Source organism: Taudactylus pleione, unplaced genomic scaffold (assembly GCF_031769625.1).
Source record: "Taudactylus pleione unplaced genomic scaffold, aTauple2 ptg000861l, whole genome shotgun sequence".
In the NCBI taxonomy this organism is placed as follows: Eukaryota; Metazoa; Chordata; class Amphibia; order Anura; family Myobatrachidae; genus Taudactylus; species Taudactylus pleione.
Genome location: NW_028285263.1, coordinates 2015041 through 2040609, shown reverse-complemented (window position 1 = coordinate 2040609; position 25569 = coordinate 2015041). Strand labels below are relative to the sequence as shown.

The 25569-nt window shown below is 45.9% G+C and overlaps 1 protein-coding gene across 6 annotated transcripts in view; it reads right to left on the bottom strand.

Moving 5' to 3' along the window:
• DCTN1 (dynactin subunit 1) overlaps positions 1–25569 on the bottom strand; it is a 174050-nt gene that overhangs the window by 14548 nt on the left and 133933 nt on the right. For all 6 annotated transcript variants that reach the window (XM_088458877.1, XM_088458879.1, XM_088458881.1 and 3 more), the window contains 10 exons: positions 24575–24766; positions 24268–24465; positions 22486–22690; positions 19804–19882; positions 19566–19725; positions 19265–19369; positions 18016–18207; positions 17778–17894; positions 17540–17692; positions 7392–7552 (listed from right to left, as the gene is read on the bottom strand). In XM_088458877.1, coding sequence (XP_088315003.1) covers positions 7392–7552; positions 17540–17692; positions 17778–17894; positions 18016–18207; positions 19265–19369; positions 19566–19725; positions 19804–19882; positions 22486–22690; positions 24268–24465; positions 24575–24766 — 1562 coding nt within the window. The remainder of the gene's footprint in view (positions 1–7391; positions 7553–17539; positions 17693–17777; positions 17895–18015; positions 18208–19264; positions 19370–19565; positions 19726–19803; positions 19883–22485; positions 22691–24267; positions 24466–24574; positions 24767–25569) is intronic.

Sequence of the window (25569 nt, the reverse complement as noted above, 5' to 3'; positions counted from 1 at the left end):
GACGCAAATAAGGCAACCATACTGCACATCTCCATACGTCCTCTATGTGGTGGCTGCGGGGGAAGGTGGTGCGAGACGCAAACAAGGCAACCATACTGCACATCTCCATACATCCTCTATGTGGTGGCCGGGGGGGGAAGGTGGTGCGAGACACAAACAAGGCAACCATACTGCACATCCCCATACGTCCTCTATGTGGAGGCCGGGGGAAAGGTGGAGTGAGACGCAAACAAGGCAACCATACTGCACATCTCCATACATCCTCTATGTGGTGGCCGGGGGGGAAGGTGGTGAGAGACGCAAACAAGGCAACCATACTGCACATCTCCATACATCCTCTATGTGGTGGCCGGGGGGAAGGTGGTGCGAGACGCACACAAGGCAACCATACTGCACATCTCCATACGTCCTCTATGTGGTGGCCGGGGGGAAGGTGGTGCGAGACGCACACAAGGCAACCATACTGCACTTCTCCATACATCCTCTATGTGGTGGCCGGGGGAAGATGGTGCGAGACGCAAACAAGCCAATTATATTACACCAGCTGTATAGTATAACATGTATATATCACACCAGCTGCATTAGTTAAGATGTATATATCACACCAGCTGTATTAGATAGGATGTATATCACACCAGCTGTATAGCATAACATGTATACATCACACCAGCTGCATTAGTTAAGAAGTATATATTACACCAGCTGTATAGTATAACATGTATATATCACACCAGCTGCATTAGTTAAGATGTATATATCACACCAGCTGTATTAGATAGGATGTATATCACACCAGCTGCATTAGATAAGATGTATATATCACACCAGCTGTATTAGATAAGATGTATATATCACACCAGCTGTATTAGATAAGATGTATATATCACACCAGCTGTATTAGATATGATGTATATTACACCAGCTGTATTAGATAAGATGTATATATCACACCAGCTGTATTAGATATGATGTATATTACACCAGCTGTATTAGATAGGATGTATATCACACCAGCTGTATAGTATAACATGTATATATCACACCAGCTGTATTAGATAGGATGTATATCACACCAGCTGTATTAGATATGATGTATATTACACCAGCTGTATTAGATAAGATGTATATATCACACCAGCTGTATTAGATATGATGTATATTACACCAGCTGTATTAGATAAGATGTATATATCACACCAGCTGTATTAGATATGATGTATATTACACCAGCTGTATTAGATAGGATGTATATCACACCAGCTGTATTAGATAAGAAGTATATATCACACCAGCTGCATTAAATAAGATGTATATATCACACCAGCTGTATTAGATAAGAAGTATATATTACACCAACTGTATAGTATAACATGTATATATCACACCAGCTGCATTAGATAAGATGTATATATCACACCAGCTGTATTAGATATGATGTATATTACACCAGCTGTATTAGATAGGAAGTATATATTACACCAGCTGTATTCTGAATATCATTGGTAAACTATACTCCTGCACCCATTGTGTGTTATGTAACCAGCAGCTGCTGCCAGTCAGACGTGTTACAGGACTGTGACTAGGAACGTGTCACAGAGATGTCACAGCCAGAGATCTCTCTGCACGGTTTGGCAGCGACAAGTCACATGTTACATATTTCTTGCTTAGATTAAGGGGCCTGTAACTTGGCACCTGCTGATGGCCAGGTACTTCCAGTAACCCAATAAACACCGCAGAGCAGCGTGTGCCAGTCACACGTAAGTGGTTGAAATGCTACACTGAGTGCACTGAAAAACAGATTACATTCTCCTGCTGCTGCATATGGAACAGAATTCTCCGTTACCTTCCCTGCAGCGCTGACTACCTCTCTCACAAGGCAAATAAGCTCTCTTTGTAGCCACCTTCGCTAAATCATCGTTGCAGGTGCACAGTATGTGTTTGACGCATACGCAGTGGCAGAAAAATCACTCAGCTGTATCAGACATCGACATTACGTCCCCCAATGAATCAGGCCCTAAATCCCAACTAAGTCCAAACGACGCCATCTAGTGGTTGAAGAACAGAATTAATTTAATAGTTTCCTCCTGTAGTGATTACATAACACATCTGACAGTTACATCACTGTGAGAGAGCAGGGTGAGTGCAGCGTGTTACATATGACAGTGACATTACTGTGAGAGAGAGCAGGGTGAGCGCAGAGTGTTACATATGACAGTTACATTACTGTGAGAGAGAGCAGGGTGAGTGCAGAGTGTTACATATGACAGTTACATTACTGTGAGAGAGAGCAGGGTGAGCGCAGCGTGTTACATATGACAGTGACATTACTGTGAGAGAGAGCAGGGTGAGCGCAGCGTGTTACATATGACAGTTACATTACTGTGAGAGAGAGCAGGGTGAGCGCAGCGTGTTACATATGACAGTTACATTACTGTGAGAGAGAGCAGGGTGAGCGCAGCGTGTTACATCTGACAGTTACATTACTGTGAGAGAGCAGGGTGAGTGCAGCGTGTTACATATGACAGTTACATTACTGTGAGAGAGCAGGGTGAGCGCAGCGTGTTACATATGACAGTTACATTACTGTGAGAGAGAGCAGGGTGAGTGCAGCGTGTTACATATGACAGTTACATTACTGTGAGAGAGCAGGGTGAGTGCAGCGTGTTACATATGACAGTTACATTACTGTGAGAGAGAGCAGGGTGAGTGTAGCGTGTTACATATGACAGTTACATTACTGTGAGAGAGAGCAGGGTGAGTGCAGCGTGTTACATATGACAGTGATATTACTGTAAGAGAGCAGGGTGAGTGCAGCGTGTTACATATGACAGTTACATTACTGTGAGAGAGCAGGGTGAGTGCAGCGTGTTACATATGACAGTTACATTACTGTGAGAGAGCAGGGTGAGCGCAGCGTGTTACATATGACAGTTACATTACTGTGAGAGAGAGCAGGGTGAGTGCAGCGTGTTACATATGACAGTTACATTACTGTGAGAGAGCAGGGTGAGTGCAGCGTGTTACATATGACAGTTACATTACTGTGAGAGAGCAGGGTGAGTGCAGCGTGTTACATATGACAGTGATATTACTGTGAGAGAGCAGGGTGAGTGCAGCGTGTTACATATGACAGTGATATTACTGTGAGAGAGCAGGGTGAGTGCAGAGTGTTACATATGACAGTTACATTACTGAGAGAGAGAGCAGGGTGAGTGTAGCGTGTTACATATGACAGTTACATTACTGAGAGAGAGAGCAGGGTGAGTGTAGCGTGTTACATATGACAGTTACATTACTGAGAGAGAGAGCAGGGTGAGTGCAGAGTGTTACATATGACAGTTACATTACTGAGAGAGAGAGCAGGGTGAGTGTAGCGTGTTACATATGACAGTTACATTACTGAGAGAGAGAGCAGGGTGAGTGTAGCGTGTTACATATGACAGTTACATTACTGAGAGAGAGAGCAGGGTGAGTGTAGCGTGTTACATATGACAGTTACATTACTGAGAGAGAGAGCAGGGTGAGTGTAGCGTGTTACATATGACAGTTACATTACTGTGAGAGAGAGCAGGGTGAGTGCAGAGTGTTACATATGACAGTTACATTACTGTGAGAGAGAGCAGGGTGAGTGTAGCGTGTTACATATGACAGTTACATTACTGAGAGAGAGAGCAGGGTGAGGGTAGCGTGTTACATATGACAGTTACATTACTGTGAGAGAGCAGGGTGAGTGCAGCGTGTTACATATGACAGTGACATTACTGTGAGAGAGAGCAGGGTGAGCGCAGCGTGTTACATATGACAGTTACATTACTGTGAGAGAGAGCAGGGTGAGCGCAGCGTGTTACATATGACAGTTACATTACTGTGAGAGAGAGCAGGGTGAGCGCAGCGTGTTACATCTGACAGTTACATTACTGTGAGAGAGAGCAGGGTGAGTGCAGCGTGTTACATATGACAGTGATATTACTGTGAGAGAGAGCAGGGTGAGTGCAGCGTGTTACATATGACAGTTACATTACTGTGAGAGGGAGCAGGGTGAGCGCAGCGTGTTACATATGACAGTTACATTACTGTGAGAGAGAGCAGGGTGAGCGCAGCGTGTTACATCTGACAGTTACATTACTGTGAGAGAGCAGGGTGAGTGCAGCGTGTTACATATGACAGTTACATTACTGTGAGAGAGCAGGGTGAGCGCAGCGTGTTACATATGACAGTTACATTACTGTGAGAGAGAGCAGGGTGAGTGCAGCGTGTTACATATGACAGTTACATTACTGTGAGAGAGAGCAGGGTGAGTGCAGCGTGTTACATATGACAGTTACATTACTGTGAGAGAGCAGGGTGAGTGCAGCGTGTTACATATGACAGTTACATTACTGTGAGAGAGCAGGGTGAGTGCAGCGTGTTACATATGACAGTTACATTACTGTGAGAGAGCAGGGTGAGTGCAGCGTGTTACATATGACAGTTACATTACTGTGAGAGAGAGCAGGGTGAGTGCAGCGTGTTACATATGACAGTTACATTACTGTGAGAGAGCAGGGTGAGTGCAGCGTGTTACATATGACAGTGATATTACTGTGAGAGAGCAGGGTGAGTGCAGCGTGTTACATATGACAGTGATATTACTGTGAGAGAGCAGGGTGAGTGCAGAGTGTTACATATGACAGTTACATTACTGAGAGAGAGAGCAGGGTGAGTGTAGCGTGTTACATATGACAGTTACATTACTGAGAGAGAGCAGGGTGAGTGTAGCGTGTTACATATGACAGTTACATTACTGAGAGAGAGAGCAGGGTGAGTGTAGCGTGTTACATATGACAGTTACATTACTGTGAGAGAGAGCAGGGTGAGTGTAGCGTGTTACATATGACAGTTACATTACTGTGAGAGAGAGCAGGGTGAGTGCAGAGTGTTACATATGACAGTTACATTACTGTGAGAGAGAGCAGGGTGAGTGCAGAGTGTTACATATGACAGTTACATTACTGAGAGAGAGAGCAGGGTGAGTGTAGCGTGTTACATATGACAGTTACATTACTGAGAGAGAGAGCAGGGTGAGTGTAGCGTGTTACATATGACAGTTACATTACTGAGAGAGAGAGCAGGGTGAGTGTAGCGTGTTACATATGACAGTTACATTACTGTGAGAGAGAGCAGGGTGAGTGCAGAGTGTTACATATGACAGTTACATTACTGTGAGAGAGAGCAGGGTGAGTGCAGAGTGTTACATATGACAGTTACATTACTGTGAGAGAGAGCAGGGTGAGGGTAGCGTGTTACATATGACAGTTACATTACTGAGAGAGAGAGCAGGGTGAGGGTAGCGTGTTACATATGACAGTTACATTACTGAGAGAGAGAGCAGGGTGAGGGTAGCGTGTTACATATGACAGTTACATTACTGAGAGAGAGAGCAGGGTGAGTGTAGCGTGTTACATATGACAGTTACATTACTGTGAGAGAGAGCAGGGTGAGTGCAGAGTGTTACATATGACAGTTACATTACTGTGAGAGAGAGCAGGGTGAGCGCAGCGTGTTACATATGACAGTTACATTACTGTGAGAGAGCAGGGTGAGTGCAGAGTGTTACATATGACAGTTACATTACTGTGAGAGAGCAGGGTGAGTGCAGCGTGTTACATATGACAGTGACATTACTGTGAGAGAGAGCAGGGTGAGTGCAGCGTGTTACATATGACAGTTACATTACTGTGAGAGAGCAGGGTGAGTGCAGCGTGTTACATATGACAGTTACATTACTGTGAGAGAGAGCAGGGTGAGTGCAGCGTGTTACATATGACAGTTACATTACTGTGAGAGAGCAGGGTGAGTGCAGCGTGTTACATATGACAGTTACATTACTGAGAGAGAGAGCAGGGTGAGCGCAGCGTGTTACATATGACAGTTACATTACTGAGAGAGAGAGCAGGGTGAGCGCAGCGTGTTACATATGACAGTGATATTACTGTGAGAGAGAGCAGGGTGAGTGCAGCGTGTTACATATGACAGTTACATTACTGTGAGAGAGAGCAGGGTGAGCGCAGCGTGTTACATATGACAGTTACATTACTGTGAGAGAGAGCAGGGTGAGCGCAGCGTGTTACATATGACAGTTACATTACTGTGAGAGAGCAGGGTGAGTGCAGCGTGTTACATATGACAGTTACATTACTGTGAGAGAGAGCAGGGTGAGTGCAGCGTGTTACATATGACAGTTACATTACTGTGAGAGAGCAGGGTGAGTGCAGCGTGTTACATATGACAGTTACATTACTGAGAGAGAGAGCAGGGTGAGCGCAGCGTGTTACATATGACAGTTACATTACTGAGAGAGAGAGCAGGGTGAGCGCAGCGTGTTACATATGACAGTGATATTACTGTGAGAGAGAGCAGGGTGAGTGCAGCGTGTTACATATGACAGTTACATTACTGTGAGAGAGAGCAGGGTGAGCGCAGCGTGTTACATATGACAGTTACATTACTGTGAGAGAGCAGGGTGAGCGCAGCGTGTTACATATGACAGTTACATTACTGTGAGAGAGCAGGGTGAGCGCAGCGTGTTACATATGACAGTTACATTACTGTGAGAGAGAGCAGGGTGAGCGCAGCGTGTTACATATGACAGTTACATTACTGTGAGAGAGAGCAGGGTGAGCGCAGCGTGTTACTTCGGAGTGCAGACCCGCCACCTCCGGGTACAGACCCGCCACCTCCGGGTACAGACCCGCCACCTCCGGGTACAGACCCGCCACCTCCGGGTACAGACCCGCCACCTCCGGGTACAGACCCGCCACAGGAGAGTACTCCTGTAATAGGATGCATATGTTTTGTGTCGGAAATCGGTGACGTTCACCAGCCAAAGGCCTGCGGAAAACGTGAGCTCCTGACACTATAGACATGAGGAACAGTCGCTGTCAGGGATCCGTGCGAGTTCCAGAAAATATACCAGTTGCAACGCGCCCCTGTGGAACTGCGATAGAGCTGCCATTAGACTGGTAAGCTGTGATTACATCATCTCTGTATTATATATTAGAGAGAAGTGTACTCCAGCGCTGTCTCCTTCACTGAAGCTTAGAAATCACCTTTACCAAGATGGCGACCACAGTCCTTGCTGAGCATGCGCGACCCGGCGCCATCTTGGCCGTGTGTAGTGATACATGTATACGTGGTCCGATGACGGAGGTTATTGTTATTACACAGAATATCATCCACCTTATTGCATACACATTGCAGCATCTTACAGCTTCAGTGCGTGTGACACAGGCTCTGTAAGACGCCTATCACCACCGACACACTGCAGAATCATTACCGTGACATCTGATCTGTGACTACAGTACTCACACGTGTGCCTAGAATATTATCACATGAAGCAATGAGATACTTACTGCTCGTATTTGTGTAGTGTCGTCTGTAGGAGGCTCAGTGAATACACCAGGCCACCCGCAAAGCTCATCTGTTCTCCCACCGCCCCTCGCATGCCGTTCTTCTCCTCGCTGGCCTCCGACAGCTCAAACTTCTCCTGCGCCTGCTTGCTGATCAGCTCCGCCTGCCGGACACACCGATAATACCCATCTATTAGTACAAGTGCTCAGAGAGCTGCGCAGTCACAGATGTGGCTCTATAACCGGGCGCACCTTCTGTAGTAGTATAAATATTGAATGATAAAACGTAAAAGATAAAAATATATAATAAAGCATAAAATATATATATTGAATGTACATATACACACACACATATATATATATATATATATATATAAAAAAGAAAAAAAACGCTGCTACCCAATAAGTAAAGGCCCCCATACATCAGCAATTGATTGCAGCAATCGTGCAATTTGCAATAGATTGTGTATAAAGATCTTTCCCTTTTTCAATCGATTGTGGCAATTCTGCAAACTGCAATCGATTGAAAAAGGAAAGATTTTTATACACAATCGATTGCAAATTATTGCTTATGTATGGGGGCCTTTAATCTGGATTACTTGGACAAGTAATTAAAACAAAGTGTGTTCATATAATTATACACAGTGGGTTTGGCGTTATGATCAAACCAGAATAAGTCACAAATATATCTCCAAAACAGTAATATATCACCAGGTACTCGGGACTAATACTATGCAAATATTTAGATATAACCATACAACATAAAAAATCTCAGCACAGCAATTAAAATGCAAATGAATATAATAACACTGCACAACAATGAAAATGTTTCCGATGTGATAATAGTTACGTCTAATTGATGTCAGCATGCAAAGAATGAATCTGACATGTAAAACTCTCAGTTAGCTCTGAGTTCGGAGATATAGCCGATGTATGACGATGTAGGGGTATTCCTAGTCACGTGGGCAGAATGGAGACAATCTTTCCAGCAATCTGCGTTCCGCGCAGAGGGGGCGGGGCCTAATGACCCAATTAAATGAATCAGTTATTTATCCCCTCCCCTATTCAAATATATGCGATTCACGGGATTCCCCCACAAGATAACTGTGGTGCACTGAGTGACAGCATAGGGAGCGATTCCACCAAGACATTCCAGCAATGGAACAAAGATATCAGGGTAGGTGACAGTGAGAAGAGACGCCCCAGACAGGAGTACAAGCGAAAAGCAAAGAGAAAGCACCCCTATATTATATTACATAGTACTTTCCTATGCTGTATGTTTGTTTCCTATGCTGTATGTTTCTTTCGGATGCGGTCTGCTTCCTATGCTGTAGGTCTGCTTCCTATGCTGTAGGTCTGCTTCCTATGCTGTAGGTCTGTTTCGTATGCTGTAGGTCTGTTTCGTATGCTGTATGTCTGTTTCGTATGCTGTATGTCTGTTTCGTATGCTGTATGTCTGTTTCGTATGCTGTATGTTTATTTCGTATTCTGTATGTTTATTTCGTATTCTGTATGTCTGTTTCGTTTTGTGTTCTTATTTGTGATTGATTGAATTAAAACAACTGTGATTTAATTTCTATCAAGAAAATATCAGATTTTAAAATAGCTTTTCACTATGACTATATTACTAATGTACTTACAGTATAGTGCAAGTAGTGTAGCTCAAAAAATAGAGCTAGTAAAAACATTCTGAAATCATTTTAGTTTTTCTTGACCTCAAATTAGTAATGTATGACTATTAGTAATGTATGACTGTTAGTAATGTATGACTGTTAGTAATGTATGACTGTTAGTAATGTATGACTATTAGTAATGTGTGACTATTAGTAATGTATGACTATTAGTGATGTATGACTATTAGTGATGTATGACTATTAGTGATGTATGACTATTAGTGATGTATGACTATTAGTGATGTATGACTATTAGTAATGTCTGACTATTAGTAATGTCTGACTATTAGTAATGTATGACTATTAGTAATGTATGACTATTAGTAATGTATGACTATTAGTAATGTATGACTATTAGTAATGTATGACTATTAGTAATGTATGACTATTAGTAATGTATGACTATTAGTAATGTATGACTATTAGTAATGTATGACTATTAGTAATGTATGACTATTAGTAATGTATGACTATTAGTAATGTATGACTATTAGTAATGTATGACTATTAGTAATGTATGACTATTAGTAATGTATGACTATTAGTGATGTATGACTATTAGTGATGTATGACTATTAGTGATGTATGACTATTAGTGATGTATGACTATTAGTGATGTATGACTATTAGTGATGTATGACTATTAGTGATGTATGACTATTAGTGATGTATGACTATTAGTAATGTATGACTATTAGTAATGTATGACTATTAGTGATGTATGACTATTAGTAATGTATGACTATTAGTAATGTGTGACTATTAGTAATGTATGACTATTAGTAATGTATGACTATTAGTAATGTGTGACTGCTAGTAATGTATGACTATTAGTAATGTGTGACTGTTAGTAATGTGTGACTATTAGTAATGTGTGACTGTTAGTAATGTGTGACTGTTAGTAATGTGTGACTGTTAGTAATGTGTGACTGTTAGTAATGTATGACTGTTAGTAATGTATGACTGTTAGTAATGTATGACTGTTAGTAATGTATGACTGTTAGTAATGTGTGACTGTTGGTAATGTATGACTATTAGTAATGTATGACTGTTAGTAATGTATGACTGTTAGTAATGTATGACTATTAGTAATGTGTGACTATTAGTGATGTATGACTATTAGTAATGTATGACTATTAGTAATGTATGACTGTTGGTAATGTATGACTGTTGGTAATGTATGACTGTTGGTAATGTATGACTATTAGTAATGTATGACTATTAGTAATGTATGACTATTAGTAATGTATGACTATTAGTGATGTATGACTGTTAGTGATGTATGACTGTTAGTGATGTATGACTGTTAGTGATGTATGACTATTAGTAATGTATGACTATTAGTGATGTATGACTATTAGTAATGTATGACTATTAGTGATGTATGACTATTAGTAATGTGTGACTGCTGGTAATGTGTGACTGCTGGTAATGTGTGACTATTAGTAATGTGTGACTATTAGTAATGTATGACTATTAGTAATGTATGACTATTAGTAATGTATGACTATTAGTGATGTATGACTATTAGTAATGTATGACTATTAGTGATGTATGACTGTTAGTAATGTATGACTATTAGTAATGTGTGACTATTAGTAATGTGTGACTGTTAGTAATGTGTGACTATTAGTGATGTATGACTATTAGTGATGTATGACTATTAGTGATGTGTGACTATTAGTAATGTGTGACTATTAGTAATGTATGACTATTAGTAATGTATGACTATTAGTGATGTATGACTATTAGTGATGTATGACTATTAGTGATGTATGACTATTAGTAATGTGTGACTGTTAGTAATGTGTGACTATTAGTGATGTATGACTATTAGTGATGTATGACTATTAGTGATGTATGACTATTAGTGATGTATGACTATTAGTGATGTATGACTATTAGTGATGTATGACTATTAGTGATGTATGACTATTAGTGATGTATGACTATTAGTGATGTATGACTATTAGTGATGTATGACTATTAGTAATGTATGACTATTAGTAATGTATGACTATTAGTAATGTATGACTATTAGTGATGTATGACTATTAGTGATGTATGACTATTAGTGATGTATGACTATTAGTAATGTATGACTATTAGTAATGTATGACTATTAGTAATATGTGACTATTAGTAATGTATGACTGTTAGTAATGTATGACTATTAGTAATGTGTGACTATTAGTAATGTATGACTGTTAGTAATGTATGACTGTTAGTAATGTGTGACTGTTAGTAATGTGTGACTGCTAGTAATGTGTGACTGCTAGTAATGTGTGACTATTAGTAATGTATGACTATTAGTAATGTATGACTATTAGTAATGTATGACTGTTAGTAATGCATGACTGTTAGTAATGTATGACTATTAGTAATGTATGACTATTAGTAATGTATGACTATTAGTAATGTGTGACTATTAGTAATGTATGACTGTTAGTAATGTATGACTATTAGTGATGTATGACTATTAGTGATGTATGACTGTTAGTAATGTATGACTATTAGTAATGTATGACTATTAGTAATGTATGACTGTTAGTAATGTATGACTGTTAGTAATGTATGACTGTTAGTAATGTATGACTATTAGTAATGTATGATTATTAGTAATGTAATAATTTGTTGTACAGTGTAATCAGATGCAAGTTAGCTCGTCCTGAGAAAGAGGAGCCTAATCGGCTACATAAAAGTCCGGGGACCTCTAATCCACAATAGCAATAGGTCACAAGCAGTAACCTCCTGTGTTCCCTGCTGATGTATACAGGTGGTTTAGTAAAAATAACCCATTTGCATAAAAGGTATCTTTATTTAAACTAAAATCAATGCAGCCTAAAATCGGCTCTAGGGATGTCCAGGGACCTGTAATCCTATTAAAAAAAATAAAAATCAGAAGCCAGGCCTGGAATCCTGATCAAAAAATCCTTTTAGATAAAAACCACCTGTCTGTGTGCAAAGTCACCATGAGGTCTATTTACTAAGCAGTGTTAGGAGACAGAGTGAAAAGTGATAAGGTACCAGCCAATCAGCTCCCACCTGTCATCTCACAGGCTGTGTTTAAAAAATGACAGTTAGGAGCTGATTGGCTGGTACCTTATCACTTTTCACTCTGTCTCCTAACACTGCTTAGTAAGTAGACCCCTCAGTCTCCTGCAGCTCAGGGTGGGGTGCTACGACCTAGGTTAATAGTTGGTTACCTGGTCTCTACTTCCTGCGGTAGTTTTGCGTTCACACTGCACAGTGCTTTCCAGCATTCGGGAAATACACAGAGGCGCCAGGTGAGCGCAGTAACAGACTGTCCGTGGGACGCCTGAGCTGCGGCTCCATCACCAATCCGGGCGCTGCAACGCTAGCTGCGACTGGTGCTCTTGGCGGGCACCCCGGGGACCTTGCTAGCCGGCCCCGCGGGAAGACCCAGACTGCAACCCGGACTCCTGTGGAAGGTAAGGCGACGGCCCGCGGCTGGGCAGTCTTACCTCCGGTCACAGGGGACTGACCAGAGGTGCTGAGCGTGAACACCAGCTCCGTCCGCGTGAACCACTAAAGCACCAGGGTACATATGGAGCAGGAATCCAGCTTCCCGGTGGTTAACACTCAGCATGGGGAGGTCAGCTTTCCCTATTACAGCGGCCCCTCCCCTCAGCTCAGGGCGCCATTCTCCTGAGGTCCAGCTTCTCCAAGTTGCTCCCCTCCTCCTCTGACCACGCCCCCTCAGAGGTCTCCTGCGGCCATCTTCTACAGGCTCAGCCACAGCCCTCTCTGGGAAACGCTGGCTCCGGTCCCCCTACATACCTCTCCTTGGAGCCAGGTTATCTAGCGCTATAGCCTACCAGACACTGAGTCTGAGTAGTTGATTGTAGTGCACCTTTGCAGTTACATTGTTTTCTGCATTGTATGTGACTTATGCTAGCGCTGTCTGTCTGTATAATGTCTCTATACTGTCAGTTTATGCCTTACCCTTTTCTCTCTCTCTTACCTTATATACAGGTGCATTCAGGGTTTTCTGTACCTCACATTGCTTGTATTTGTGATGGTTGTCACATACTGTTGGTCACTGCACTGTGCCATACTCTGTGTTGTGCTCAACTGCAGCTTATCCAAGTATAGGCAGGATCACTACACTACATTCCCACTTGTATTTAGAATACGTTCCTATACTTTGTGGTTGCATATTGCTCAGTGCCATATTGTGTGCTATACTACTCTGCAGCTATGTCTAGCAAAGGCAAGAGTAGCAAGCAGGCTGTTACTCCCATACTGCTCTCATGCAAAGTATGTGCTGCAGGCTTCAATGAGGAGGGTTTAAGATTCAGTCTAAGATTAATAAATCCGCTTTGGTGCGTGCTGTCAGATCTATCCTACAGATAGAAGACGCAGAGCCTGCCCCCAAATCAAAGCACCCACTGTTTAAACCTCAAAGAGCGGCCTCAGCAGAGTTTCCTCTCTCGGACCAACTAGCTGAACACATGGCGGCAGCTCTGCAGATGCTGGGTAAGAGGTTTCAGCTTCAGAAATGCCAGACCTCTTGTTATCCCTTTCCTACAGCTCATTGTGCAAGATGGGAAGCCCCCCCAGCAGTGGATTCCCATGTAACGCGATTGATTAAAAGCTCTACGTTACCTATCTGTACAGCCTCCTCATGGAGGGTCCCTGCAGATAGAAAGATTGAGTCTGGCCTGAAATCTGTGTACTCGCTGTCAGGAGCTATTGCTCGCCCGACCATGGCTACTGGCTGGGTGGCTAAAGCAATTGAGAGCTGGCCAGACGCCTTAGAGGAGTCTTTTCCCTCAGAGGCTTCTCAGGATCAAACCATATGTAGCTCACATAAGAGATGCAGCTTCATATATTGGTGAAGCGACTTTGGATGCTAGTCTCCAGGCCTCTATAGCATCGGCCACGTCAGTGTCCTCCTGCTGCACTCTTTGGCTACTGTCATGGAAGGCGGATGTAGACTCTAAGAATGCCTTGGAGGCATTACCTTACAATGGAGAAATCCTGTTTGGCCCAGATTGCTTTTCTGCCATCAGCAACTACTGCAAAACCGCGGACAATGTCCTTCAGGTCCTTTCGTCCCCAAGGAAAGCCAGGTCAGTCTTTTTCTAGGCAATCGCCTTCCACTAGGGCCGCAAAGCCCAGGACCAAGCAGACCTGTGCCACCAGACATCCTGCTTCAAAGCCTGAGGATAAGTCTTCAGCCTGACAGGGCGGGCCCCCCCCCCGGGGGACCCCAGAGTAGGAGGCCAACTTCTTCAGTTTGCTCAGTGCTGGTGTCAAACCACCAAAGACGCTTGGTTAAGAGAAGTGGTCTCTCACAGGTATGCCCTCTCATTTCTAAGACGGCCACCTCACCAATCGCCAATTTTTCTGCACAGGCCCTCCATCAGACCCGATCAAGGCCCTGCTCATTCAGAAAGCCATTGAATCCCTGCTGCAAGCGGGGGTAACAATCCCAGTCCCTCTGTCACAGCGAGGGAGCGGTTATTATTCTACCTGGTTTCTGGTTCAGAAGCCAAAAGGATCTCACCGGCCTATCCTCAATCTCAAATTCCTGAACAAATTCATCAGGGTGCCCAGGTTCTGGATGGAAACCCTACACTCGATTGTCCTGGCTATGTAGCCTGGGGACTTTATGGTATCTCTGGATATTCAGGACGCTTACCTAAACCTATAGTGCCCCCTCATCAGCGATATCTCCGGTTTGCTATCCTACAGCAACATTTCCAATTCCAGGCTCTGCCCTTTGGACTTTTTACAGCTCCAAGGGTGTTTACCAAGATTATGGCTATCATGGTGGCCCACCTGCGTGGTCAGGGGGTCAGGCTGCTGTCACACCTGCATGACCTCTTGATCTTAGCAAGATCCCCAGAGGTTCTTCAACACCATCTTCAGGTAACCATTGCCCTTCTTACAAAGACACGGCTGGTTAATCAACTGGAAGAAGTCCTCGCTGAACCCTTCTCAAAGGATGACATCTGACAAGATCTCCACACTTCAATAACGTGTGCGCAGATTCCTCCGCAGTGGCCGAGGAACAGTCCACTCAGCAATGCAGATTCTGTGGCCCATGGTATCCACCTTCGACATGGTGGAGTATGCGCAGTTCCACTCCAGGACCCTGCAACAACTAATCCTCTCCAGGTGGAACGGGTTGCCCCAACGGAACAAATCTCAGACGATGGTTTGTCGGTCCCTCTTGTGGTGGTTACAGAAGTCGCACCTAACCAAGGGTCACCCCTTTTGGATCCCGGACTAGGTACTCCTTACAACGGACGCCAGCCCCCGGGGCTGGAACGCAGTGACCGGTCAACACTCCTTCCAGGGCCGTTGGTCGAGTCGACCCTGCCAATCAATGTATTTGAACTCCGAGCGATCTACACTCTGGCTCAGGACATCCTTCAGGGAAAACCTGTGCAAGTGCAGTCCAACAATGCCACAGCAGTGGCCTACATCAATTACAAGGGAGGCACTCGAAGTCGGTCAGCAATGGCAGAAGTGTCACGCATTCTCACATGGGCCGAAGGCCACCTCCCGGCTATCTCAGCAGTATTCATTCCGAGAGTTCTCAATTGAGAAGCGGATTTCCTCAGCCATCACGACGTACATGCTGGGGAATGGTCTTTCCACCCAGACGTCTTTCAACTCTTAGTGAGCAGATGAGGCCTACCAGAAGTGGACCTCATGGCCTCCCGACACAATCACAAGCTGCAGCTATACAGGTCCAGAACAAGGGATGACGACGCAGCCTTCGTAGATGCCTAGTCAGTGAAGTGGACCTTCCATCTGGCGTACCTATTTCCTCCAGTCTCCCTTCTTCCTCAAGTCCTTCGGTAGTTCAAGCAAGAAGGAGGAACGGTCCTGCTGGTAGCCCCAGCCTGGCCCAGACGACAATCGTACTCAGATCTTCGAAGCCTCTCTATAGACGCCCCGTTCCTACTGCCTCAACGACCAGACCTGTTGTCTCAAGGTCCCTGTCTTCACCCCGACCTGGGTCGTCTGTCTTTGATGGCGTGGCTCTTGAGACATCCCTCTTAAGGTCAAATGGGTTTTCTCACTCTGTGGCCCAGACTATGCTTAGTGAGCGTAAGCTGGCCACTGCCCGAATCTACTATAGTGTGACTTCCATACTTCCAATGGTGTGATACCAAAAGCTATGACCCTCAGGTGTTTCGGGTTGCTAGAGTCCTGGCCTTCCTCCAAGCTGGATTGGACCTCTGGCTCCACCTTACCTCACTGAAAGTACATTTCTCTGTTCTTTCTCAATCTGGTTCCAGTGTTGAATTGCTTCACTGCCGTATGTCCACACCTTCCTTCAGGGTGTCCTCTGCATACAACCCCCTTTGTCCCTCCTTTGGCTCTTTGGGAATTGTCAATGGCTCTCTAGGCCCAGCAGGGCACTCCGTTTGAACCCTTGGAATCTGTGGAGCTCAAGTGACTCACAGCAGAGACTCTTTTCCTGCTAGCTATGGCGTCCGCCCATAGGGTGTCAGATTTAGGGGCGCTTTCCTGTCACTCCCCATTTCTGATCATTCACCAGGACAGGGCTGTTCTTCGGACTCTCGCTGGTTTCCTTCCCAAAGGTGTTACTCATTTCCATACTAATGAGGGAATTGTAGTCCCAGCCTTCCAATCACCAGACCTCTCAGCTGGTGAGGCCTCCTTAGATATGGTCTGTGCTCTCAGGATCTACGTGGACCGTACCAGTTCACTTCAGAAAACAGACTCCCTATTTGTGCGCTATGGATTTCACAAGAAAGTATGGCCAGCCAATAAACAGACATTGGCCAGCTTCATTTGGACGCCGGATTCTCCTCTCACTCTTGAATAACTGCTTTGGGACATGCCCAAGGTCTCCCTGTGGAGCCCTATGGACCCTGAAGAAGAAAATGAGAGTTATGGTAAAACTTACCATTTTTTTACACAATGAACCCAGCACCCACCGGACAGGGGTGCCGGGGACAGCCTGGGCTATCAGCCCAGGCCTGGAGTGCCCTGGAGATGGGGAACACCTTCATTGGGGGTGCAACTCAAGTTGGTATGAATGTCTTTTTCGCAAGTGAGCTGCGCCGTGTGGTGTGGAGGTTTTTTTGCTTCTTGCATCTTAACTGCTTCAAGAGATGGCACTGATTAATTCGATATGCGACATTTGCAAATCTGTGTATGTCTGAGTCTGAATAGCTATACGATTTGTTACGATGACATTGTGCTTTGCATACAAATTCGTGCTGTGATTAAGACGCACATTCGTGTAAAAAAGATGCAAAAAAAAGGCGCTACAGCACGCGGCGTGGCTCACTCGCGTCAGACATCTTGCGCCGCTTGGCGTATTGAGGTGTATGAGGACATATCTGTAAGTGTTTGTAATAAATGTGAATTAGAAAATGTGGTCCGGCAGGAGACAGGAAGCCCGGCAATACAAGGTAAGGCCAGGCATTCCTCCATACTGTAATTACTGTACACTGTCTGACCAACCTTGCAGATAAGTCTGGGGATGAGCAGTAACACCAGGATGCAGTCGTGGTCTCCGCCATGACGCAGGAAGCTGTCAGGCATGAAGGATGTTAGCAGGGACACGTGACGATTGGCTTGGGTCACCTCCATCTTACGCAGCTCCATCTCGATGGCCTGAAGGAAAAGAAGATGAAACGTGGTGCTTAGAACAACAACAGAGGGTGCACCACCAACTTGCGCCATCTGCAATCGTTACTACCTTGGCATGGGCCTTTGTTTCAGCAAACTTGATCTTGAAGTCAAAGATCTCTGGCGATGGCTGGTGCTCTTTCTCCACCGTGGCCTCCTGCTGGTTCCTGAGCTCTCGGTTTACTTCCTACAACAGACAATACAACCATGCGTGTCACCCTGAGCGCCCACGCATATAACATTGTGCTTCATATATGCACCAATTAATTAGGGTCTCTGTATAATGACTTCATGGCTGGTAATATCACCTGGATGTGAGCAGTCAGGTCACGGTACTTCTTGATGGTCTGTTGGTAATCTGCCACTGTCTCCTGGGCAGCTTCCACGCGTTTCTCCGCCTCTCGCACCCGGGCACCTGCCATGTCAAGCTGCTCGCGTAACTCAAGCTCTGTCTCGCGGGAGTTCTCCTGCAGCTCATCGTTCATCTCATTGATGGCTTCCTGCAGGTGGATGGGGAGAGGAAAGGGTAACATGCAAAACTGGTACTGGTTAATTTTATACCCTAAATGCTTTTCTTCTAAGAGCAGTAAATTCCTGGGTTCTTCTCCCCATACGGTGCAGTGGTACGAGTACGGATAAATGCGGATTCCGCAAAGGCCGAAACCATAAGAGCCTAGGAAGTAGTTTCTAAATATATAAAGAAAAAAAATTAACTAGCACTTTCCATGGAGGAGAAAGAGAGGATGAATGCTGGCCAAGGGGCTGGGGAAAGTGGAGAGCCGAAAACATCAATGCCCTAACACATCCTGCGAGCTCCCCTCTACTGCCTAACACAGGGCCTATAAGCTGGGAGGGCAGCCAGATGACCATGGGATTCACTATAAAAACAAGAACACCAGGTGGTCAGGGACAGATTAATGTGCAAGGGGACCCCCACCAGCTGTGTCGTGACTCTTGATACTGACATGGACAGAACTAATCATCTTCCTTTGTAGAGAATCCCCGCTGCAGTTATTCCCATGTACTGGCCTGCAATCAGGTGAGTCACTCAGTGGCCAGTGTATGAATGGACACAGCAGACCTACACACTCAATGACTATGGATGAATGGAAATGCAGACCTCCACACTCAATGACCAGGAAATGGATGGACACAGCAGACCTCCACACTCAATGACCAGGGAATGGACAAAGCAGACATCCAAACTCAGTGGCCATTGCATGAATGAACACAGCAGACCTCCACTCTCAATGACTAGGGAATGAATGGACACAGCAGACCTCCACCCTCAATGACTAGGGAATGAATGGTCACAGCAGTCCTCCACACTCAGTGGCCAGGGAATGGATGGACAGAGCAGACCTCCACACTCAGTGGCTAGGGAATGAATGGACACAGCAGACCTCTACGCTCAGTGGCCAGTGTATGAATGGACACAGCAGACCTCCACACTCAGTGGCTAGGGAATAGATGTGGAAGTATGCTCCTTATCTGAAGCAACAGATAATTAAAAAACGAAGCAGGGCGCCAGCAGGCAGCGGTCCGCGGCACTCATACCAGGTCACTGACAGTCTCACGCAGTTCTCGGACTTTCTCCTCTAGGTCCAGGTTCCTCTCAGTAAGTGTTTCTACCATCTCCTCAGCGCCCAGAGCAGCATCAACCTGTACACGGTAATAAACAATGAGGTTAGAGATAAGGGAACTGGACATTTTATGAAATTGTTCCAATAAAGTGAATTATGGGGAGATTAAGGTAGGTAAATTGCTGACATTGCCACACTGGGACTAGGACCAGCAAAGCTGCCCTGGCGGTGGTAGTACAGATCGCAGCTAATCACTGCATATATATGATAGTCACCTGGTCCTTCAGCTCATCGATGGTCTTCTCAAACTGTGAGGCCTCCTCCTGCAACTTCTCCTTCTGCTGCCGCAAGGTGTCCAGCTCTGTATTCTTCTTTTCCAGATGCTTCTGCACCCGGACATGTTCCTGCTTTTCTGAGGCCGAGAGGTCCCGCATCCTGGGAGATTACACGATAGAACATCTCTGCACCGTGGTTATCGCATTCATACTGTATTGCACAGAGTGGGACATTTACCTGACCAGGGCCTCCTTCAGCCTGCCATTCTGCTCCTCCAGCTGCTTCACCTGGTAGCTGGAAGCTGCCCCATCTGACCCTGTATGTGGGGAACACAAGCAGCCGGGTATGAGGACAGATGACGGCACAAATACACATGATAAGCAGGATTATTGCATTTATTTCCCATTAGAACTATAATGAAAATATTTAACATTTAAATATATAACAATGGTCACCTATGTCCTAACACATAGGGGGGAATCAATTGTTAGCGCAGGGCATCTAACTAATGGGCGTCATAGCAATTCAATTATTGCTCCAATCACAGGCCCATTAGCTGCGGCCGCCGGAGGTGTGAGAAAAAAAAAATGTGTGAAAACTCCATAGTTTAGGTGCCCAAAGCAGGATTGTAGACAGGGTTAGGCACTTTACGTGGCTAAACCCCATACTTTTGGCCGTGTAAAATACTAATAAGCGTCTGATCTGAGCAACAATTCAATTGCTCCAATAGACGCCCAGCGCTACCAAGTGAATTCCCCCCATAGACTAACTACCTCCATATTACTCCATCACTTCCTGCCACAGTCCGTCAATACACCCTTCTCTACATTACATCCTGCAGCACTGACCACCCATCTTACATACCTCCGCCATATCCTGCCACACAGGCCACCAGTCTCCCCCATGTCCTGCCGTATAGCTCACCCTTCTCTACATTACATCCTGCAGCACTGACCACCCATCTTACATACCTCCACCAAATCCTGCCACACAGGCCACCAGTCTCCCCCATGTCCTGCCGTATAGCTCACCCTTCTCTACATTACATCCTGCAGCACTGACCACCCATCTTACATACCTCCACCAAATCCTGCCACACAGGCCACCAGTCTCCCCCATGTCCTGCCGTATAGCTCACCCTTCTCTACATTACATCCTGCAGCACTGACCACCCATTTTACATACCTCCACCATATCCTGCCACACAGGCCACCAGTCTCCCCCATGTCCTGCCGTATATAGCTCACCCTTCTCTACATTATATTCTCAGCACTGACCACCCATCTTACATACCTCCACCAAATCCTGCCACGCAGGCCACCAGTCTCCCCCATGTCCTGCCGTATAGCTCACCCTTCTCTACATGTCCACTTTCTCTCTATATTCATAGCCAACATCTTACTACATGCTCTAACCATCTGTATAATGCCCCAACCACTTCCCATTGCACTGTCCTCCTGTTTATACATTTCTCCCAAACATTGTGCTGCACTGTCCATTGCTCTCTTATGTCCAACCGCACCGTCCTCATTCTCTACATTCCTTCTGCATGTCCCACTGCACAGTCCACACCCTCAACATTATTCAGCGACATTGCCGCACAATCCATCTTTCATTTGTAAGTTATGTCCTGCACACAGAATCCAAACATCTCAAAATTGCTCCACCCACATACTACCACGCAGTCCAGGGGTCCCACACTACTCCACCCACATGCTACCACGCAGTCCAGGGGTCCCACACTACTCCACCCACATGCTACCACGCAGTCCAGGGGTCCCACACTACTCCACCCACATACTACCACGCAGTCCAGGGGTCCCACACTACTCCACCCACATACTACCACGCAGTCCAGGGGTCCCACACTACTCCAACCACATACTACCACGCAGTCCAGGGGTCCCACACTACTCCACCCACATGCTACCACGCAGTCCAGGGGTCCCACACTACTCCACCCACATGCTACCATGCAGTCCAGGGGTCCCACACTACTCCACCCACATACTATCACGCAGTCCAGGGGTCCCACACTACTCCACCCACATACTTCCACGCAGTCCAGGGGTCCCACACTACTCCACCCACATCAGTCTAAGGGTCGCCACAATGCTCTACCCACATACTACCACGCAGTCCAGGGGTCCCAACACTACTCCACCCCACATCAGTCTAGGGGACTCCAAAATGCTCCACCCACATGCTACCACGCAGTCCAGGGGTCCCACACTACTCCACCCACATACTACCACGCAGTCCAGGGGTCCCATACTACTCCACCCACATACTACCACGCAGTCCAGGGGTCCCATACTACTCCACCCACATACTACCATGCAGTCCAGGGGTCCCATACTACTCCACCCACATACTACCACGGAGTCCAGGGGTCCCATACTACTCCACCCACATACTACCACGCAGTCCAGGGGTCCCATACTACTCCACCTACATACTACCACGGAGTCCAGGGGTCCCACACTACTCCACCCACATACTACCACGCAGTCCAGGAGTCCCACACTACTCCACCTACATACTACCACGCAGTCCAGGGGTCCCACACTACTCCACCCACATACTTGCACGCAGTCCAGGGGTCCCACACTACTCCACCTACATCAGTCTAAGGGTCGCCACAATGCTCTACTTACATACTACCACGCAGTCCAGGGGTCCCACACTACTCCACACACATACTACCAAGCAGTCCAGGGGTCTCACACTAATCCACCCACATACTATTACGCAGTCCAGGGGTCCCACACTACTCCACCCACATACTATCACGCAGTCCAGGGATCTCTCCATCCTGCCACACAATCCAACCATCTCTGAGTATCCTTCTGCACAATCCATCTTCTATCTGTAGGTTAGCCCCCTGCGTCCGGCTGCACAGTTTATGCTGCTACTCACCTTTCTCCTCAATCTCGTGTTTAAGGATCTCCAGGTCCATGGTCAGCTCCTCCACCTTTTCCTTCATGGTTTCCACTTCCTGCTGTAAGGACTCCGCTCTCTCCTCAGCCATCTCCTTGTCCAGGGTGGCCATCTCAATAGCATCAGCCGTGTCTGCCATCTCCTCCATGTAACGCTCCTGAGCTTCCAGAGCATCCTTGGCTTCCTGAGAGAGAGACATACAGTAGAAACACGGCGTTATACAAGTTTGCAGCACACACGGAACTTGTGAACATGTAACATTTATTTCTACTGTAAGTCACATGTTCATCTTCAATTGCAAAAATGAAAGAGCCCCCTAAATATAGAGACCATTATAAATCATCAAGTAATCACCACCTGCGGCAACACTACAGTCAGGCTTTTCCGAGGAGCCTCTATGTTTGGTCAGGGAGCAGAATTCATTCCTTCTTATAAAACAGTTTCTATTCTGGTTAGGTTGGGAGCAATGAGAGACTGGGGATTCTTAGTGGTACTAAGGTCTGGTCACTGATGGGGCCAATCGGGATTCATATCATGGCCACCATTATCATTGTGGTGGGACCTAGTGGGTGTGACAGGATTCCCTACACCTAGCACTGGCAGAAAGGTTACACTTTAGTCTTCTCGGACCATAAGAACATTTCTAGATTATCGTCTAGGTGGAGTGAAAGGTGCGTCCTTCTGTAGTGCCTCCAATGTCATAGAGAGCCTTGCAATAGCTCCTCTCACCATGCCCTCCTTGTCTAATAGCTATGGGGTGAGGTGCATGGTGGGCACTCTGATCAAGGCAGTGGGACTGTAGCCTCACAAAGCTGTCCCTCTGCCGCACTCTAGACCGCACTGACCTCAGAGGGTCTCATAATCTACCCCAAATTTTATCAATCAGAATCATTTTTTTGTTTTAAATTTGACACGTTCGGACAACAGGTGCTCTGTTATTGTCTTACATGGAAGAAGTTAATGAACATATGGTCTCTTCTGAAGTTTACCTGGGGCAAATATGAGCTTTCGTCACAATGGGTAAGAATACTACAGTATCAGTGTCATCTTTTTGGTTTCTCTTTAGTAATTTATGGGAAGGTTATTCTGACCTGACATGGCAGTCAGTGATTGGCGTATCAGGGGATAAATTCATAATTTAAAGCAGAAAAATTGTTTTTCAAGATGCCATATGTGGAATTAGAAAAGAACAGATTATAGTTTATTTACCCAGCGCTACCAAGTTACTTAATGCATTGGTCCCTGTCCCATTGGAGCTTTCAGACCCTAATACACACACAAATAAAGTTTAGCAGCCATTTAACCCTCCAGTATGTTTCTGGACAACAATGGGAAGGGAAAGAACATACAAACCCAACAAAGATAATTATCTGGTTGGAATTGGCAGCAATGCTAACCACTGTGCCCTATAGTAAAGATTTCCATCTGATGTTAACTATACTTTATGGTCCATTACTAGAGGGAAATTCCCGGGAATAAGGGACACAGCGCATACTACTGATCAGAGAAGGTAACATGGAAAGTCTGCCCGGCTGTCTGGTCTCCATGCTGTGGGCGAGACTCCGCAATGATAGGAAATCTTCTCAATGAACATGGAGGATGTGAAGACGCGGAGAGCGAACACCCTCTGGATTACCATACATCATTCTGACCAGGGCAGAGGTCTGGTTGGCTCAGGGACATCTCACATTTACACCCGATAGCTCATTGGTGATACTCATCAGATACAGACTCCCCACCCCACTGGCCTCCATCACCCACCTTCTTGGCCTCCTTGAGCTGGCGCTGGAGGTCCGTCTGCTGCTCCTGGATCTTGCTCTTCCATTCCTGTAAGTGCTCCAGCTGCAGCTTGGACTTCTCCAGCTCCTTCAGCTTTGCCTTGTCCTCCGCCCGCTTCATCTTCAGCGTCTCCAGCTTCTCCTCCAGGTCCTTGACCTGACTCCGCAGGTTCTCCTCCTCCTGCAGAGCAAGCAGAGGCGTTAGTAAGCTAGCTGGGAACAAGGACACATTTGGGCAATGTTCTAGCTGTAATCTGGAATAACCATTACAATTATAATCCCAGTCTTACCTTGGTGGGCCCTGGGGCAGGCAGCGGGGCCACTGGCGAGGTCAGAGAGGGTGAAGGAATAATGGGAGCTGCCAGAGGGGTCTGGGCGGGGGTACTGGGCTCGCTGCTGCTGATCTCTCCGCATGATGCCGATGCGGATCCCGAGGCGCCGGCTGTGCCGCTGGAGGCAGCGGAACTGGATGGACGAGTGGGCTGCAAGCAGGAGAGACATTAGTACAGCACTCCCCCCAATACCTGTACTGTACAGCACTCCCCCAATACCTGTACTGTACAGCACTCCCCCAATACCTGTACTGTACACAGTATCACATCTACTCCAGGTGCTCCTCAGCCTATGCTCTCATATACAATACATTACAGTAAGCCTATACGTCTGGCTTTATCTACACCGTTAGATATTATATGGTGCTTGTTGTTTATTCAGTAATGACATCAGGTATTTATACACCATTATAATTGTATGCTGTTATTGAGTCCACTCCTTGCAGAGACGTCAGGTGAACAATAGGCACATTCCATGTCCTCCCTGGCTTTATACGGTCACATAGGAGGGATCGCACCTGCTGTGCACATACAGGTCTGTGCTGCATTATTAGTGGTAGTATAGATGAAAAGGGTATAATTCCTGGGACAGGGCGATTCTCGGCACCGTACAGGTCAGTGGGGTTATATACATTCTGTGATATGCATGGTCTCCATCGTGTGCACAGCGGTAACCATTACATCCTAAAGCAAGCAGCCTATGGGGAGTTAGCGGGTTACATACGGGGATGGATGGAAGCTATTGCTGCATATAGCCTGAGCACTGGGATGCAGCCGCAGAGGAATAGAGCAGCCTACAGCTGACAATGCTTCCATGCACCCACCCTACCTACCCCCATGCCTAACATACTGATCACGCCTCCAGTGTGTGGTACATATGCCGGCTCCCAGGGACTGTGACAGCAGAATACGGGAACACCAGGGACTGTGCTACGCGTGGATGATGAAGCCGC